We start from the raw sequence: 15,449 nt of genomic DNA, 5'->3' as shown, positions 1-15,449 counted from the left end.
TTTCTTGTTTGGCACAACCCCACAGTTGACCCTTCCCCCCCTGACATTTTTGAAACATTTGTTTTGTTCAGTCGTTAATTCAAAAACTTGTAAATAAATCCGATTTTCTTTCACTGCCATCCATCTCACCTTTGAGTTCTTCCTTCCTTGATGGTCAGTGTTTGCTTCTTGTACGTAGACGTGTAACAGTGAGACACAAACGCCTTCACTGATCAGCTTGACGGTGAGTTGGGCCTGTTGCATCCTATAAGAGATCAGAGGCATCACGTAAGAGCCAAGAGTCTGTCTGTGGTGTCCAGATATGGTTCCCAAGGCCATGACGTTGGGTTGACTGTGTATAAGATCTGTTTCCTTTTCCCAAAGATAAAACAGGACATTAGATGAACACTCTCAGATTATCTAGTGTTCTTTCTTCAGGATCTCAGAGCCGGTGTTCTTTAACAGAATGTCACGTCAGAGTAATCCTCATATCACAAACGATGGCCGTCTGTGCAGGCAGTAGAGAAAAGCATCTGTCAGTGTGTGGATGTCATGATACAGACGTCTGATTGGTGATGTGGGAGGAGAATGATCCACAGTGTGTGCAGATAATGGATTACGTACATACAGAATTATATAAGACAATTCTCCTGACGTGGCAGGATGGGAATGTGGACGTCCTTCAGCCGACATGTCTCGGCAAAGACAGTCGTCCTCTAAACGTATTCATAGCCGCCCATTAAAGGAAAGAACAGCTGTCACTGAAAGAAATTGACAAAAGTAATTTTAAAATTTTTTTAATGAAAATCATGACGTTGCTTTTGAATTGTGGTTCAACAGAAATATTTTTTTTAAAAAACAAGCAAACAAGCATGATGGGACCCGTCAACTAATATTTTGTTAAACAACCCTTTGAGCCAATCACTGCCATCAGGTGTTTTCTGTAACTCTCCATCAGACTTCTGCACCTGTTGACAGGTGTTTAGATTTCACTGCTCATCAGCAAAGTGCTCTAATTTGTTTTGTTTTTAATATTCTTTTCAACCACAATTCAGCAGCAATGTCTTGTTTCACTCAATTATAATTTAGCAAATTTTTAGTTATTACTTCAGTTTCTAGTTATTTGAGCGACTATTGTTAATTTTGCCTTTTCTTTAATGGAAGGGGACGACTGTATGCTGTTAAGCTCAGACAATCTCATTTTTAGAACAGTTGAACCATTTCTAAATTTGCCTAATTTTTTCCAGCATAAAACAGAAATATGTATGAAGGTAACAGTTGTAATTTAGCTCAATATACTAAATAATTGTTGGATTTAATTTTTTTTTTTAACTCCACCCACTTTGAGAAAGCTTCTTTTCACGATGAAGTGTTTGATCTCAGGAACTATTAAAGACAAAAAGTCTGAAATGTTCACTGTTATATTTCAACATATTGATTCTGTAACTGAAATATTGGATTCAAAAAGTAGATGAAATAATCTCTCAACAAAATATGCCTACATAGGCTTTATTTTAACATTTAAAACTGAAACAGGTGCAGGTGGTGACTGATTGCAGGACAGCTGGGGGTATTTACTGCTGTAAACTTGCATTTTACAACCTAAAAAAAAGGCCCACCTCAAAAAAATATAGACCAGTTTGTGTATATACAAGATATCTAGAAAAGCACTTGACCTTGCTGTCATGCACCAGATGTCCCCTGTGTCAGTCAGAGAGCCTGATATACTTACAGAAATAGCATTTATGAGAGGCAGAAGCGGTAAAAACAGAGTTGGATTTTCAACTTTTAGACAGCCCTTGAACTCCTCAAAACTTAAAACTGTGACATTGCTTTAAAATCAAAGTTGGAGTTGACGTAATGTGTATAAAGTCCTATTGAGTTGCAGATATGCATCCTCAGTGCATTGTCTCATTTGCGTCAACAGGTGGCAGTCAGTGAAAGGACAAATCCAGCAGAGGAACCATGAATGACCAGGATCCCATCGCTGCAGGAGAAAGCAGACTGTTGAATGTGAGTGGATGATTTGTAGCATTTTTTTAGGATGACAAGCACATTTTCCATACTCTGTTTTTGGCATGAATTAGTTTTATTGATTAAATGCTGCATCCATATACAATTTAAATCCCTCGTCTTATATCTCTGCAGCCTTGTGGATCCATGAATGTAGAACATGTCAGTCAAAGCATGTTCTCAAACTCCCACCAAGCTTCACTTCCCCATCATGCATATTTGTTATATAGATTAAAACTACTTCAGAGGGAAAGTTTAAAAAAAGAAAAGAGCTTGAACAGCATGGAAATTTCCACAGATTCTATGTAATTAGTAAGAAAGAAGTAAGAAATCAAGTAAACAGGAAGAACCTTCACAAGAATAATTGAAGACATGGATTGATTTCATAAATGTTAACATGCGCCTTATGTCATGAGTGTATCAGACATGTGAAATGGTTCAGGGATAAAGGATCAAGGATGAAGCCAAAAATACAACTGCGTAGAGATGATGGTTTAAATGTCAGCACTGCTCGACTTTTTTGCAGCTTTAGTTTACTGATAGTTTTTGCTTTCGTTGTTGAACCTAATGGTGTTCTAGAGGATTAAGTGCAGGAGCCAACATCAGCAAGTTCAAAGGTCCTCTGTCCTCCTGTGGTGACATAAATATGAATAGGTCAGAAGAACAAACTTTTTTTCTAGAGCAGCTTTTGAAAGCGGAGTTCTTAACACTGTAAAGATTATGAAAGACAGTTAAACCATAAAGTCGCAACAGTTAAACGCACAAAAGCCAGAATGATGGGTGTTTGAAAGCCTCATTAGACAAATCTTAAACTGCATTTTATAATGAATGGGGAGCTAAAGTAAGTTGGCCAGGACCGGACTAATATGTTCGCTAATTTCTGCATTGCATACAGCACATTAAACTTAAACATGTGAATAAATGCATAAATAGGGCACTAAAAGTTAAAGATTTTGGTGAAATGTATTTTAGATTCTCAATGAAAATGATTTAAAAGGAAAAAAAACGACGTGAGAAATTATGTTTTGGTTGCATGCTATATTTCATATTGTGGTCTGCAGCTGTTTATTTCTACCAGTAGGTGTCACAGCTGAGCAGGAAAACTCCTAAAAGTTTAGTAGAAGAAGAAATCCAGCCGCACAGAGTAGGAAGACACAGGAGGTCTCACTCTGATGCTAGTTTCATAGACGAGCCTTGTAGATTGTCAAATATTGCTTTAGACAAGCGACTAATTCATTTCAAAGTCACAATTCGGCTTTATTTAAGCTAACTGTTAGACCAATAAAACAGTGTCCACAAACAGGACTACAAACTATACTTTCTTTGTTTTTGTTTATTTTTACGTTGCTCCACGGACCGAGTGAAGGCTCTTCATCTCTCACACGATCTTTGCTTGACCAACTTATAGGTTTCTGTTGTGAATTCGTCGCATTTGAACGAAGATGTTGGTGAGAGGAGTCGTCAAACGTTGTCTTCTTGGACTCAGACATGTCTCCGGACGAGGACAGGTGCTGTCTGCGGCCGCTGCAAGGTAAAAAAAAAAAAAATGGAGCTGAAATACCTTCTTGTCTTGTAGAAACTTGTCTCAGGAGAAGCAAATCCCAGCCAAGTTCTCGCGTTTCTCTCCTTTTAGCTTCTGTAAATATCTATTCCGTTAACATTGCTTGATTAAGCAGTTTGATTTGCGTGAAAATAGTTTAATTTTTGCATAAAATTGTCAAACTTGTGTCTCCTTTCAGTCGCATTTAAAGAGTCAGTCGGGGGAAGGGCGCCACAGCAACCTTTGACACAGTTTCCTTAATGCTAAATACGTAGCTCAAACCGCTATGCTAACAATTAGAAAAGTTAGTTAGAAAAGTTAACATTTTAATAATTCATTTACAATGTTAATTATTAATATGCTGTTTGTCATTTTATGGTCCTCACAGTGTATATATTTTAACTTATAGCTGTTATATATAGCATAAAACAAAAACAGATTTGTTTTTAATAGCGAGTAGTTGTTTTTGATGTAATTTCCGGTTTCCGGTTGTGATTTATTTAAGTTATTATTATGTAGTAATAGTAATAAACAATTTGTTACACAAAACAAGGAATTTGAGGACATAACATTTGTGTTTTTAGACATTTATTTATAATTTTCTTAATCCCGGATTTTGTAGTCAGCAAAACCACAATAAATATTTTTTTAAAAATCAAATAAAAAAATTTAGTGCGAGTTTCTCAATTTTTTTTCTTCAATAGAAATGTATTTATTTCTAGAATAAAACGAATTTTACTGCAGTTATTTTGTAAGATATAAACAGTCTACCCCTCTTTATTTTTATTTATTTTTAGTTTATTTTATTATTTTATTGTGGGTTTTTTTTTTTTACTTGGCAAAAACAAGAAAAAAAACAAAAAAAACTTATAAATTTTGGAAATCTTTCTATTCTTTTTTTCCCCCTGCTTCTTAACTTTTATTTTTCTTTCTTTTTTGTATATTCTTAAATAATTTATTTCGTGCTTCTGTGATAAAAGCAATTTCCCTTGTGGATCAATAACGTTTGTCTAAGTCTATATTGCAATTTTAATTAGGATTTTAGTAGGAATGTTTTTGCTTTTCTGCATATAAAAGAAAGTACACAAAGTGCTTCATTTGCCAAACAGGCGTTCCCTTGTGTCAGGAGATTATGATATGCAGGGCGTCATAACTGTTCACCCTTAGCACCAGTTCACTGCATGAGTCATCTCAGGGAACACATTCAGCAAGCGCTTGTCAAGACACCTGTAAATATCCTCTGCTGCTTCGTTCCACTTGCTGAGTGTGATCGGTCACATTTCTGTCCACAGATTGCAGCACACTCAGCCCGAGCAGTCTGCCCAGCCGGGCCACTCGACCCGACGGGAGACCTCCAGCGCCAAGACCCTGATGGACATCGGCACACGTCGGATCTTCAATGAAGACCACGACATGTTTAGAGAGAGCGTCCGGCGCTTCTTTCAAGAGGAAGTGGTCCCGCACCACAAAGAGTAGGTGGAAACGAGGGCCTGACCCACTTCTGTTTGAAGAACTCTTTCTCACCTTCATCTTAATCGCTGTCCCTTGTTCCAGGTGGGAGAAGGCGGGTCAGGTGAGCAGGGAGGTGTGGGAGAAGGCCGGGGAGCAAGGCCTGCTGGGAGTTATGGTACCAGAGGAGCACGGTGGCATCGGAGGAGACCTGCTTTCCACGGTCGTCACATGGGAGGAGCAGTGAGTTATCCTTCATATGGAAACCGCTCTTCATATCTGACTGGGACAAACTATTTTTTTAAGAAATATCGTTTTTGTCCTTCCAGAATGTACAGCAACTGCTCAGGCCCCGGTTTCGCGTTGCACTCTGACATCGTGATGCCTTATCTCGTCAACTACGGTAGCAAGAAACAGATCGATCGCTTCATTCCCCAGATGATGGCTGGGAAATGCATCGGTGCCATCGCCATGACGGAGCCAGGAGCAGGCAGGTGAGGACTCAAGATGTGACGTCAAAGAAATGAGCACTCATGTGATTGAGCTGTGATGACCCGGTCCCTTTATATTGTCAGTGATCTCCAGGGCGTTAGGACGTACGCCAAGAAGGACGGCAGCGACTGGATCCTGAACGGCAACAAGGTACTGAAAGCAACAACGGTCACTTCGCTGCGTCTGAACGTCCGCTTGAAGTCTTTTCCATCTTTAGGTGTTCATCACCAACGGCTGGATGTCTGACCTGGTGGTGGTGGTGACCGTGACCAACCGCGAGGCCAAGACGGCGGCGCACGGCATCAGCCTGTTCCTGGTCGAGAACGGCATGAAGGGCTTCCAGAAGGGCCGCAAGTTGGAGAAGATCGGCCTGAAGGCCCAGGTACTGGAGTTCCGAGGTGGTTTGATCAGCCTCGCAGGTCATTCACACGTCGACGATCGGCGTCGTCTTACTGCCGTTTCTCCTCCATTTAAAGGACACGGCTGAGCTGTTCTTTGAGGATGTGCGTCTCCCGGCTGACGCCCTCTTGGGGGAACTCAACAAAGGGTTCTACTACCTGATGAACGAACTGCCACAGGTGAGAAGAACAGTTAAAATATAAAATCTACTTTTTATTCAGAGCCCGTTTTAGACATTCACTCAAATCTAACAGCAGCTAAACGTGTCTGCAGCATATGAGTCTGCACCCTGGACACTAACAACCTAAAGATACACGATACTCTTTAATGAGTGTCTCCACACGTGGACAATAACAGTGTTGTTAACTTTGTTAAATTGTTAGAGCGGATCAGTCTGAGCCAGAATCTGACAGGAAGCCACACTGTAGGTCCACATGCCTTCATGTCAATCAGGTGAGCTGTGGCTGCTTCCAGCTATTAGGACTATTTCCTTTATTTACTAAGTACCTGCAGCATCAGGAGCCACATAAATATCTCAAAGGAGAGTGTATTTATGACTGGAACAACAGCAGTAACTTAATTTAGCAGTTTTAATTCTAAATCATCCTTGACATGAAGGAAGGAGTGATCAGGACCTAACAGCAGGTCCCACTGTGGACTTGTCTTCATATATATTTTAGAATCTTACGGCCGTCCTCAGGTTGAGCTTTCAATTCTACGGTTTGAGAAATCAGAAATAAATTATGCGGTTTGTTATTTGGGCACCTAGACGAGATCAAAACTAATAGCAGTTGATCTGTTACTACATTATCATGTGTTATGTATTGCTTGGTGAATTTTAGTTTGTCTTTTTTGTGCCCTAGGAGCGCCTTATGATTGCCGACATGGCTGTATCGAGCGCCGAGTTCATGTTTGAGGAAACCAGGAACTATGTGTTGCAGCGGAAGGCTTTTGGCAAGACAGTCGCTCACCTACAGGTCAGTGTAACGAGGGTTTTCTTTCAGGAATGATTAGATCTTCAGTGCTCATATCAAGACCAAAAACATTGCAGCCAGCTGTGCAATGCAAGGAGTGGCTTTTATTTTTAGGATTAAAACTCAACACGGGCTCCAAAACTCTTAAACCTAGAAGTTGACATGAAATGGATAGTTGGGTTTCTTTGAAGGGAAGTTGAATCACTATTTATCTATAGCAGTATGGGCAAATGCTAAGGGCGGCGACATTCACGGGGGGTATGTAGCGGGAGAATGATCATTTCTCCACGTTGATTGTACCCGGCTACCTGACATGCATTCAGGCAAATATTTATAAACGAGCGCCGATGCAGTTTCTCTACCGTTAGCAGCAAAGACGCTACATTAGCCAACGAACAGCAGACCACGGTGGAGAAACTGCATCGACGCTTGTGGTTAAATTATTGCCTGAATACAGAGAGTGTCGCTAAGACAACCCTACGCTACGCTGTCAAACATTTCTGGTGAGAACCGTGTTGGGTTAATGTATCGTAGTTCCTGTTGCTTATTTTGGACGATGGCAGCGTTGTTTATAATCACTAAATGGCTATAATTGACTTAATATGCTACCACCACCTTAAATGAATGAATGAAGGATATTTAGAAAGTCAACATCAGGCCTGTTCAGGTGGTATTTTAAACTGTTGTCTGTTAAAATGCTTAGTTTTCCTTCCTCTTTATCTGCTACAGGGTGCTACGTTTACTCCAATATTAAAGTGCAGTTAATAATTCATACTTTAACTTTCTCCATATTATAATAAATTACACCCACACATATATAAAGGGCTGCACTATGTTGGAAAAAACTGACACTGCAATTTCTTCTAACCCTGTGATATATATTGCAATATATTAAAAAATACAGAAACTTTCAACAGATAAATTGAAGCACTTTAAGTTCTACTGCCATCTGGCTGACAGTGAACCTGCACTGATCTCACCTCTGTGTGTGTGAATGTGGGTTGGCAATAAATAACACTTGGAATTTTTTGAGCTCTACATCCTAAAATGAGAGCTTCATTGTTAAACTAAGTAACGAACAATGAGTGACAAATACACTTGTATTCAACAACTGAAACCTTTTACAGCAAAACTAAACATCTTTCTTTTAAAGAATAATTTAAAAATAAAACTAGAGCAGCCCTACATCAGATTCCTCAGTGGTCCACAGCCCCTTGTTCTGTAGATAGTAGAAAATAAACAAGCTACGGAACATTTTTTTATATTTGTAGATGCCTTATTTATATTGTATTTTTAATTTAGGTCTCTTGTTTCTTTAGTTTCATTTATTGTGGTGTTTATACTTGAATAAAAGCTTGAATACATGCATATAGTTTGTGTTATTGTATGAAAATTACAAGTGAAATTCACTGATGCTCGGGGGCACCAAATTGGTCAGCCTTGATCTATAGTCGGCACTTCTCGGTTGAACAGCAGGTTGTGTAGGGAAGCAATACTGCACAAAAGACAGCTTTGACTTCTTTCTAGCTGTGGTTGTGCTGTTTCCATAGATGTGTGGGAAATTTTGTTACAGCAAAAAACGAGCCAACAGTGAGGAAAAATGTGACACGAACAAAAGTGCTTGGGGTTTAATCTTAATGACTTTGCTTGAGCTGACCTTTACAGTTTCTGCACTGGCTTTAGAATCAGAATATCATTGCGTCTACTTTTGCTCAACAGACGGTGCAGCACAAGCTGGCAGAGCTGAAGACTGAGATCTGTGTGGGCCGATCCTTCGTCGATAACTGCCTTCAGCTCCACGCTGAGAAACGCCTGGATCCCGCCACCGCCTCCATGGCCAAGTTTTGGTAAGAGTTTATTTTGGACTTCTCATATCAGTAGCATGTTGTTGCCTCGCTCTAACAGCCGTCATCTCATCTCCAGGGGGTCGGACCTCCAGAACCGGGTGGCCAATCAGTGCCTGCAGCTCCACGGAGGCTGGGGCTACATGTGGGAATACCCCATCGCCAAGTACGTGTCCCACAACAACACAGAGTAATCACACAGTCGGTTTGTGTCATTCCACTGAGCTTGTCCGTCTTCTTCTCAGGGCGTTCGTGGACTCCCGCGTCCAGCCCATCTACGGAGGCACCAACGAGATCATGAAGGAGCTCATCGCTCGCACCATCGTGGGCCAGAAGTGAGACACGTGGAGGGTTCACAGTGGAGAAGGGTTTTCGTAGCTGGCACTTGGTGTGGAAAAGGTTTAGAGAGTGTGAATGTGATCACGAACAGCCTTGAATGTAGCGAAATGATGCTTGAATTGTTCCAGGAAGTAGTGGAGTTAAAGCAAGAGTCTAACGTCTTCCTCTCACAGGTTAAAGGTGCACTTGATCACATTGAGTGATTATTTCCTCATTATCCGCTATGGGGACAGAAAATCTAGCGAAATAAGCTCGCCTCAGTGTTTCTAAAAGGTATTGACCCTTTTTTGACAAGAGGTTATAAAACATGTCAAATTAAAACTGATTTCTAGAATAAAATAAAAGTTTTCACCCTGAAAATACTGAAGCTAGTCGATGCATTTTGGTTGCAGTGACAGCATCACGCCTGTGTGGATCGGCCTCCTTTAGCCTTGTACGCTGTGATTTTATGCAATTTTTCTTTGCAAAACTGCTCAAGCTTTGTCAGTTCGCTAAGGGATTGTTTTCAAATCCAGCCTCAAATCTTTAATCAGATCGAGGCCTAGGCACTGACTCGGCCACGAGGGACATTCAACTTGTCTTTAAAACATTTCTTCGCCTGTGTGCTTTGAATCATGATCTACCTGGAAAACAAATAATAGTTGTCTCGCAGACTGCATCTAGGATCTCTTGACAGCTTACTGCATTAATTTTACTGATATTACAAGCATTCGAGGGCCTGCTGCCATAACCACATTATGATGATGCCACTGTCGTGCATGTTCAGAGTCTTCTACATGCTTTCTGGTGAACTGAAGCTTTGACTGGTAAAGAACCAAGGAAACAGTTCAGCACCTAACGGATTTTTTTTCTTCAGCATAGTAGCAACATCAGCAACCAGACACCTCATTTAACTTTGACTTCATGGAATACATTTCAAGGTACAGCCATACTTGTTCTTCTATGACCGATAGCTGATGTCTAACCCAAACTTTAAAATGCTGTTTACATGACTGTAGGTTTACTGACTTCATGACTGTTTTCTCTTTGCGCTACAGCTCCTCTACATTTTAGCACCGTCCTGTAATTGTTCTTCGTGGCCACTGTTCAGCTAAAGTTGTCACAGATTTGCTTGTGTGACGTCATTTGAATCGAACATTCCCTCTACGTAGAGTCGAAAAAGCACCGATTGCTCAACAGTTTCTCAACTAAGCCCTTATCGAATATACATCACCACCTGCCTTTTTTGTCAGTGTCACTGCAGTGATTGTTGTTGTATTGCACATGTACTGAAAGCTATTTTTGTAAATGAAACTGTCATTTTTGTGTCCACCTGATGAAACTAATCTGCTTTTTCTGGCCAGTGTTAATCAGAAATATCGAACAGGAGCGATTTTGTCACTCGTGCACAGCATTGAGAACGTCAGATTAAAGTAATGTGAGCTCATCTGAACATCTTTGCATTTCTTTTTGTCTTTCATTTATGCACATACTGTTGGAAACTCATTGACGTGGCAACTCTTTCGCCATTTGAGTGACAGCTGATGTTAGGAGCAGATCAGTCAGAGGTTGAGAGTTGAAATAACATATTTAAAGGCCTGCTGAGCTGCCTCCTGGGTGCATTGTCTGGTTTCCGTCAATAGGTGGCAGTCAGGGAAAAGAGAAATCCGGTAGAGGAATGACAACATGACCAGGCTCCCATTGCTGCAGGGGGGGAAAAAAGGCAGACTGTTGAATGTGAGTGGATGATTTAAATCATTTTTGCAAAGTTTGAACCTCTCATCTTGTGTATTCGGGGTGACGATTGGCACATTTTGCTCCCTTTATCCTATTTGTGACACATCTGGGTTGATTAGAAGTCATGCAATTTCAATCCACTGCATTTCCACGATCTCCCGAAAACCCACATCGGCTGAGGAAGCATCCTCGCCACACCTCACCTGGAGGGGAAGGGGAGGGCGATGTAGCTGCTCTTCAGTGGTCCATCTCTCCCCCCTCCCTTCCCTCTTTCCTCCCCTCTGGCACCACTTCCACATTATCCCCTCTCTCTCCATCTTTCCTCAGCAACAGCCACACCCCGGTGCTTCAGCCCACACTCACTGCAGACCGAGTGCTGCAGCCTCCTTTCACCAAACCAGCCAATTATAACAGTGAAGCCTTTTTTTTGAACAATCACTTGACATTTTCCCTTTTCTTTGCATGTCACTGGACATTTCCATGTATTGTGAAATTGTTGGCATACTGCATCCACACACATATAACCCCTCCCTTGCGCCTCTACTGCCGCATTTACGGTAGCTTAATTTGCAATGGGGAGGGATCACAGGGCCGCGTACCGCTCTCATTGTCACTCCAGCTCCTTTCACACACACAAGGGTATTAGTGCCGCTCAGCAGCCTAAACCTGCAGGTAAGAACCCAAGCGCTTTTGTTTAGCACTTCATTGGCAAGAGAGGATTTCTTGATCGCTCAAACCGGCGTGATTGGGAAGCTTTGATCGCGACGCTGACAGCCGTGAAAGTTTCCGAGAAAGTCCAAAACGCGTAAATGTGCACTAATCCCCGTGCGCGTAATGGTGCGATGTGCAGCTATGTGTGTGTGTGAATGCGGAGTTTGAGGTGTTCAAATCTGGATAGGGGAGCTTTTGTGATTTCAGTGATAAATGGTTTGAAATGTGGTGCTTGATCATTTAGGGGGGAAAAAAAAAAACGAAGTGTGCCAAATTGTACCGCTGCGTCCTGGTTGCGCGTCTCGGCGCCGCTGCAGCCTTTTGTTCTGGTCCACGCCTGCAAGGTGCTGAAACCGGAGGATCCACTGCAGCAAAGGGTTCACCTACATGTATACGAGGCAGGGCTGTGGATTTACTGAGCAGACGGGCAGATTGTTTTAAAATCTAGGCATCCTAGGTGGATATATTTTGGATAATGTGGCCATGCATTGTGGATATGGGAGTAGCCCAGCTTGTAGGTGGCATCACAGCCTCCTGCCCTGGCTGGCACTGCCACCTTGCATCATGAATGGTTTGATTTTCATGCATTTTTAATAGGAGTCACTTAAATAATAATAATAATGAATGGTTTATGGCACCAGAAAGCCATTTAGTAATCAATCGTGACTCTCGGTGAATGGTGGCTGTGATGAAAGATGATCCCTGTTGGGTTGTAATATCTTTATATGTCCCTCTCTATATATTCAACAATAGATAATGGTGTGAAAATGGATGCACTCCAAGCCTGCCTCTGTTTAATGTGCCACATGCTGAGAAGAAGTGGAAACTGTAGATTCCACCTGCTTGGATGTGAAGTGCTTAGATTTAAAAGAAAAAGGATTTGAAATTGGAGTTGGTGGCTTTCGCTTTCAGGTTGGGTACCTCATGAGGAGCTTTGTTTGTTTTTCATCTTTCACGACCAACTTGCTTTGTGATTAAAAACAGAATAGAAGCAGAAAGAAGATGGAATAACTTCAGTGAAAACACCCATCGGTTAGGAAAAGGGAGTCACTTTGACGAGCAAATCTTTGGTGACAAGTTGAGAATTACTGAGTAAGTCTTTATCAGAGGATCTCAGGCAACCATCAGGCTCATGGGGAGTTAAGATCGCAGATACAACCCGGAGCAATAAAAGCTTAAAATCAATCCTGAACCTCACTGGTAGCCACTGCGAGGGCTGGTCTGATGGTGGTGGCTTTTCTCCATCAGCTGTTTGAAGTCTGGAAGCCGTAAAAGCATCATGTTGTGTTTGCAAGCTTGAGCAACCCGAGCCTCTGTTAATGCATTTGCTTGATGACTCGGGTTCAGTTTGATCACAAAGCGCAGTAAAATGTGGAGGAATTTGTTTTACTAGCAGCAGCTAGAGGAGAGAAGAAGCTGATGTGTCAAGGACGAGGCAGAAATTACCCAGCAAGGAAAAGACTTTCTATTTTCCTCCTGTATGGATTTAGATTTATAGATCCAGTCCCATGTGACGGCAAGATTTATTGATTCAACCGCTGCACGGGTGTCAATTAAATTCAATCCGAGACTCATGCAGTATGACCACACAGGCATGTTTCAGCGTGGCTCTGAACTATTCGACATAGATGAGGTCTTTCTTGTCTCGGGCCAAATGGGGGTTGACAAAGTGCATTAGGAAATCGAACAGAAAGATGTGAGTTTCACCTGCTATCAAGCCAGATTGGGCTGAGTCTAATCACTGCTGGACTAATTGAAATGGCCCTAATCAGGACACAACAGGTTGGGTTTTGTGTCTGGGTGCATAAGCTATTATTTAAACCTCAATTCTCCTTTAATCCCAGTGTGAGTCGAGGAGTGTAAACCACGCGTTTAGCCACTTTTCCAACCACCCGGTGTGGGGGAAACCCAATCTGCCTCCCCTCGTGTCACGCGGGAACGTTAAGTATATTTCCCAACGTCAATTCTGGTTACCGTCAAAACCACACAACCCACTCGCTCCATTGACATTAAGATGTTGGCTGGTGAGAAGGGATTGTGTTTGGAGATCGGTTCCTGGAATTGTTTCGTCGGAGAACATGCAGACTAATGGGTTTCGAAGGTGCGAGTAGGTGAACCAGCTCCACGGTCGCAGATGTTTTCCGACTTGTGTCTTCGTCCCCCCTCCTTCCCGTCTGAGGCCTTCTGCACTACAGGTGTCTAATGGGAGATGGCAGAACTGTGCTTTTGGTGATTAAGTCTGGACTTGTGAGAGGGACCTAATCTAATTGGGATACGTCAGAGGACGGCCCACTGACCTGCATGTGGAGAGCACCCACACATGGCACCGTCTCTCCAACCTTGGTGCTCGTCTTTGCTTGCTTTTAATTGGGCGGTTTTTGACAGACGGGGAGGAAATCAAGTGTTTATGAATGAACTCAAGGCACCTGCTTGGAAGGCAGTTTCCAAAGTGTCTTGCTTTGAGGGATTTTGAAAACAGCTATTAAAATTGGCGTCCATATTTATTTATAAAAAGAAAGCAAACAACATGCTGCAACAACAGAGGACAGATGGATGCTCGCTTGCCAAAAAGATCCCAGAAAAAGTCACAGCCGACAATCTGCAGGCCAGATGTAGGCGAAACAGCTGGCACAATGAAGCCCTGTGTTTCTAATATGACTTATTGAGCTGATAAGTGCAGCTTATCTGCTCCCCCCGTGACCCTGCTCGGTACAGGACGGCCTCTCTAATCATTCACCCCTCGTACCGGAGCTCCGTCCACGGCTGACTGGCAACCGGTCCTCTCAAACGAGCCCCGACAGCCGTTGTCACATTTCATTCCTCACGGGCGATGCCCCTCGACAGAGAGGACGCTCACGCAAGGGGGCCGTTCTTTCCAGTCGGCGGCGAACTCCCTCAGAAAATTGGCATCCGTCATGTTCTCTGCTGCTCTGGCTTCCGATCTTGTGTTATAACCATGTTAGCTAATCCGTGAGGTCAGCGTGATAATGGGAGGTTGTGAGAGACTGTGTAGGAAAGAAGTTGAATTTCTAAGAGGAGGGGAAAAAAAACAACCCGCCTCGCACAGGTTGACTTGGCTCCAATTCAGCGAATCCACTCCGTGTTGATCCATGAGCCTCAAACGTCCGTCTCTCCTCCAGGAAGATGTCTATTTTTTTTTCGACAACACATTCCAGGCCAAAAAAAAACCCCCCCATGCATGTTCACACGCAGCTATTGCAGGAAGTTTACGCGTCTCCGTCTTAGCGGGGTTATGACATATAGTCCAGCTTTAACTCGCTCTTTTGCGGTTTCACACCCTTAATTGGCACACGAGAATGCAAGCAACTGGACCGCTGACATATTCTGGAGGATGTTATGGCAGCTAGACGTATCCAGCTGCGTTAGTGGAGCACTAAAAGTTGGCTGAATTGGTTGACTTTGCAACTAAAAGAGGAATCTTTATTAATTTCATTGAAGGAATCTTTCGAAGGCGAGAAATGGTGCACGACATCCCCAGAAATCTGGAGCCTCCTGCACAAATTTAAACCATTTCTCAACTATATTTTGCTAGAATATTGATGTCTCCCCTCACATTTTTCAATTTTTCTTTCCATAAAAGTCTCCGCCATGAAAGCCAGAACTATTTTAAGCAGGCTTAATGGGAATCTAAACGTTGTACAGTTACATGTGAGGCCGGCCTGATTTTTCGGACTCCGACCCGGAGCCAACAGCGGGAAGAAACCACTAATGAGCCTTAGCTTCTTCCTGAACGACCTCCCGTTAGCCTAGCACTGCAGCTAAGCTACGCTTTATGATTTCCAGATGTGGGAGCGAAACAGCGAGATTGTTTCCTCCTCATCCTTTTTGCAAACAGTCTGATGCATTGAGTGAAGTGTGCTGCAGGACTGAATGAGGCTCATTGTTGGTGTGCATGCATTGTTGGACTCTATCAGGTTTCCCCGTGCCTTTTGTGAGGGTCTTTATTCCTCATGTCAATGTGAGCGTCTTTCT

General features: G+C 42.5%; 2 protein-coding genes across 2 annotated transcripts in view; both read left to right on the top strand.

Moving 5' to 3' along the window:
* The first annotated feature begins 3,399 nt into the window (after nt 1-3,399).
* acadl (acyl-CoA dehydrogenase long chain) lies at nt 3,400-10,461 on the top strand. Its single transcript, XM_008282738.1, has 11 exons — nt 3,400-3,523; nt 4,825-5,004; nt 5,087-5,224; nt 5,311-5,475; nt 5,557-5,623; nt 5,691-5,855; nt 5,950-6,051; nt 6,736-6,849; nt 8,566-8,693; nt 8,770-8,856; nt 8,936-10,461. The coding sequence occupies exons 1-11, from the start codon at nt 3,435-3,437 to the stop codon at nt 9,027-9,029; spliced, it is 1,329 nt and encodes a 442-aa protein (XP_008280960.1). The 5' UTR covers nt 3,400-3,434; the 3' UTR covers nt 9,030-10,461.
* Nucleotides 10,462-11,352: 891 nt separating this feature from the next.
* The window catches only part of LOC103357963 (microtubule-associated protein 2-like), a 70,974-nt gene continuing 66,877 nt past the window's right edge, over nt 11,353-15,449 (top strand). Inside the window, exon 1 of the mRNA XM_008282737.1 lies at nt 11,353-11,417. The gene's annotated coding sequence lies outside the window, so the exon portion shown is untranslated. The remainder of the gene's footprint in view (nt 11,418-15,449) is intronic.

The sequence above is a fragment of the Stegastes partitus genome, unplaced genomic scaffold (assembly GCF_000690725.1).
Source record: "Stegastes partitus isolate 25-593 unplaced genomic scaffold, Stegastes_partitus-1.0.2 Scaffold284, whole genome shotgun sequence".
Lineage (NCBI taxonomy): Eukaryota > Metazoa > Chordata > Actinopteri > Pomacentridae > Stegastes > Stegastes partitus.
The sequence above is the reverse complement of the archived record's forward strand: the minus strand, read 5'-3'. Positions and strand labels throughout refer to the sequence as shown.

Bases quoted from the DNA above. Each gene is read 5' to 3' on its own strand.
- acadl (XM_008282738.1), top strand. From the start codon at position 3,435: ATGTTGGTGAGAGGAGTCGTCAAACGTTGTCTTCTTGGACTCAGACAT. The intron at 6,052-6,735 runs GTGAGAAGAACA...TTTGTGCCCTAG, and splicing joins TGATGAACGAACTGCCACAG to GAGCGCCTTATGATTGCCGA. The intron at 8,694-8,769 runs GTAAGAGTTTAT...TCTCATCTCCAG, and splicing joins GCCTCCATGGCCAAGTTTTG to GGGGTCGGACCTCCAGAACC.